Source organism: Chondrus crispus, genomic scaffold (assembly GCF_000350225.1).
Source record: "Chondrus crispus Stackhouse genomic scaffold, scaffold_154, whole genome shotgun sequence".
Taxonomy (NCBI): Eukaryota; Rhodophyta; class Florideophyceae; order Gigartinales; family Gigartinaceae; genus Chondrus; species Chondrus crispus.
Genome location: NW_005179022.1, coordinates 163,729 through 167,848, shown reverse-complemented (window position 1 = coordinate 167,848; position 4,120 = coordinate 163,729). Strand labels below are relative to the sequence as shown.

The following is a 4,120-nucleotide window of genomic DNA, read 5'->3' as shown; positions in this document are numbered from 1 at the left end:
CCATTGCAATCTAGAAACGGCTGAGCGTGTGCACCTGCAGGGGCTGTCGACGAGAGATGACGGACCGAAAATCTGCATGGCGTCGATGGAGGGAGAGAAAGGGGACAGATGCTACAGAGGAGTCGATCAGGACAGGCAGCGAGCAAGCGACGACGGTGATAAAAATTCTTCAGAAGGCAGTGTCGCGGAGAGTTAGAAAAGACTGTAGAGTGTGGAAAGGGGGGCAGCTTGGGGCGAAGACTTTTCGAGTGTCGAGATCGCGAAGGATTCGTTGAGAAATGTTTGTAACTGTTTGTTTGGTGCAGGGAAGCGCCTGTTACTGTCGCTGTTTGAGTGCGCAAAGCTAATCAAGGGTTGGGACGTCGACGACGACAGCAAGCAGTGGGACCAAGGGAGTGCGTGGCATCGACGTGGAATCGGAGGAAGCGGACTGCAAAGATAGCATGCAAAAATTGCATGCATTTAATTGGTTGAATCGTTTGAATCAAAGCGTATGGCGCCCAATGACGTCACTTCTTGAGAGGTCGGAAACCGGGATCGCGGGCGGAAGACACTCGGAATGGATGAGAATCACGTCTCGACGCCCAACGAGATACAATGCGTCGGATGGTGCCGGGGTCACGGGCAGCGAGCGACATGCTGATGCTGGGTAGCAGCCACCCCTCTTCGTGCAGATTCCAGAGTTTACTTGCTTCGACCCTGTTTACTCCAGTGCTGGTGCTCGTCCATAGAAAACGACAAGCACAACTGTGCATGCTTCAAACCAGCAAACATGATCACATATCTGGGTCGTACAGTTATGTCTTTTCTGTGTAAACATCGCCAGGCGTGGCAAGGGTTGTGATCTACTCATTTCTGCCCTTCTGATCGAGGTTAAACATGTAAAAAAACCGCACAAAACACACTAAAAGCACAAGAGCTACATCTGGATGAAAGGTTGTCTGACTGAGAAGTTCTTGCAGGATCATTATTGGCATGTGAAAAAGCTGCGCACGTACGTCGAATCCGTAAAAATTTTCAACACCGCATAAAGAACGGCCGTGTCCGCTCTTCTTTACAATTTCCTGTAGTATGTTCGAGTATATTCAACCATGAATGTGCAGCATTCTAAATACAGTACCTTCAATGGATATGTGTACGTATGTTCATGTTAGGATCAACTGTCCGGAGAAAGAATGTAATGATAGATACTTTTTGGCGGATCCCATCGCTCCCCTAATTCGGCCCGTCATCTCCGTCATCTGTGTGTAGCAGAAAATACAACCTCAAAACTCAAAATCCCACCAACACCAACAAAAAAACTTGTGAAGATTCGACAGTGACGGCAGAATCTCGATTCACGTCTACCGACACACACATGCGACCACGGCAAAGCACCGACGCACCCCTAAACCAGAAAACATGCATCCCGCTCATTCTTGAAGATGATGAAGATATTGAAGATGACGTTTTTCGAATCCCCATGCGCACACTGTCCGTCTTTCGTTCTACGATGAATTGTGAATCGCAGCTCTCCAGAGCTGTGCATCGCAAACTGCGATTCACAATTCAGCGTAGAACGATGCAGCTCTTCACTTAAATAGAAACATATAGACCCGGGTGTATCTAACTGCGCTCTCCCGGATGCACCGCAAACCTCAACCAACCTCAGCTTCGCTCAACCACCCTTTACCAACTGCTCGTCCGCTACGAATGCAAAAAGTTCGTAACAAGCTCTGGAGGTAAGCAACCTGAGAACCATTTTCTATGTCTAACTTTTCTCTCCACTCCGAGGTGTCTCCCGCCACCGAAGATCCGTCCCCAGTTCCGACCGTTACAGAGAGGACAGAGAGTCCTGCCTCTCACCGACACCTACCCCGCTCGCCCCCTTCCACCGGCAGCCGCCTCGCAAAAATCCGGCGCTCCCTCTCTACTGCCGTCGGTGGAGCCTGGCGCTTGGTCCGCAAAGCCGGCCGCCCGTTCCGCTGCACCTCCAAGCCTCCTGTTGAAACCACGAGCCTCACAAAGGGCTCTAGCAAGTCGGCGCTCGCTCCATCAGATTACGAGCAGGGTCCCATCCGCTCGCTGTCGGTAATTGACATCACCGACGAGCAATCGATTTCTGCCTCTCCCGGAATCAACAATCCGGAAAACCATCCCAGGAATCGATTTCCGCCCATCCCGACTATTCCTGTCAAAGCCCGCGCGGTCACGTTCGCCGTCGGCGAGCCCGCCGAGCGCTCCATCCCGTTCTTCGAGACCACGTCTCCCACCCCCACCCCCGTCGGCTCCGGGTCGCCTTTTGCACCCGTCGCCGTCGTCCGCGGCAAGCCCGAGTGGCAGAGAAGCGCCCCCACAGAAGACGCCGGTTCCCCGGTGTCGAACGCCACCGCAAATTCTGCGGAGAGGGCCCTCTCCTCAGCCACCTCTGAGCACGAGCTACCCACGCAGCCCGCCCTCAAGACCCTCTCGTCCATCCCGGGGCCGGCCCCCACGCCGGCACCGCTCAAGGAAGCCAATGCCAAAGTTCCCCCGCGCATGACTAGGGAGCATGCACTGAGCATCTCGGCGACAGACCGCCCGCGGCGCACCACAGCCGCTAGAGCCAAGAGTGTGTCCGTGCCGGAGAAGGCAGCCAAACAGGTGGAAAGGAAGAAGATCATTCGGAGGAGAAACGGGCAGCGCTGGATGGTGCCGCACATGGAGAGCATGGACATGCCAAGGCCGTTCACGCCGCCCGCTGGCACCACGTTTGAACTCTTCTCAGGTAGAAGGGATCGCAATGAGGCTCGCACTTTGATCAGTGCGTGCACGTATCTAGAATTAGAAGTGATGCGCATGCGCGGGCTGTTGGATGGGAAGGAGGGCAAGTGTTGCTGTGGTAACGCTGGTAACAAAGACGGCAACAAGGGATGTCAGTGCGCGATGCGAACCTTTTTAGAGCAAAGCTCACATCGGATGAAGGGGGTCCTCAAGATTTTGGAGGATCGGTACGACAGTATTGAGCAAGTTTACATGAAGAGTCGGGAGTATGCCGCCCACAGGTTATTAATAAGCTTGCAGCGGGACAGGTTATTAATAAGCTTGCAGCGGGGCATCATGAAGCTGCTAACCAGCACCGGGATGTTTAAGCACACATACCAAGAAGTGATGCTTCCCTCATCCCGGGAATGCCAACCTATGAGCCTGGCCTACGAGCACAGAAACGGTTCAGGATATGGCGGGGCCAATGCGCGCTTTTTAGATGATTGACGATTGATGGGCGTGCGGTGTGGAGAAGACATATATGGGATACGTGTGACATTGTACAGTGCTAGTAGATAAAGAACATGCTTGATTGTTTGATACGCTCATCCCCCTTCCCGTCTTTCCATTTTACGTTTCCCCCTCTTGCCTGTTTGTACGCTTCGAAGGTAACTGATGGTAAAGAAAGTGGTAGAGGCCTGGTTTTGAAGCGCAACTGAGAGGAGGAGCGAGAGCGCGAAAACGCTAGAGTGGAGGAGATGAAGAATAAGGCGAAGCGTCTCTGAGATTGACAATGCAAAACAAATGCCTCTGTATCACTGCAGTTGGCTATTGTCCTTGTTGTATACCGTGGAAATTGTCGTCCTCGTCACTCAGGAGCGCGGCGCTAGAGAGAGAATAGGCACAGGGCCCTGTGCCCCTTTTCCCACCAATACTATTCCGTGCGACACCACATGCTACAGACTGAGTTGTTGCTTGCTCCTTCATGATCGGGCATCCGTTTTACCATATACTGTATATTACACATTATACAAATCTCCTACAACGACTATTGCGAAACATTCTGAAGAATGCCTGTCGGCTGAACAATAGGTGAGTTGGGTGAACGAAAAAGAGACGCGGTGAGATGGGTGAGGCAAAGGCAAAACATTTACAGTCAACACGCGGATAAAACAGAAAAAACGGGTTCAAAGCAGTTGAGAGGATGCCGGAAAAAGTGTATTTATCAGTACCAACCTAGCTCTGCTTTCAAACGCCTCGGTTTTGGTACACCTCCTTCCAACCAGTCAGACGCGCACCGAACGCGCACCAAATACGCATTGAGTACATTTTTATTGAACAGTTGCCTGGCCGAGATGTTCTCGCGAGGTCGATATTGCAAAGTGAAAAAGCTCAG

The 4,120-nt window shown here is 52.3% G+C and overlaps 1 protein-coding gene across 1 annotated transcript; it reads right to left on the bottom strand.

The window, feature by feature from the left end:
* Positions 1-3,219: 3,219 nt before the first annotated feature.
* On the bottom strand, positions 3,220-3,333 carry CHC_T00002737001 (hypothetical protein). The gene has a single exon (XM_005713829.1). The coding sequence runs from the start codon at positions 3,331-3,333 to the stop codon at positions 3,220-3,222; it is 114 nt and encodes a 37-aa protein (XP_005713886.1).
* Positions 3,334-4,120: the final 787 nt, after the last annotated feature.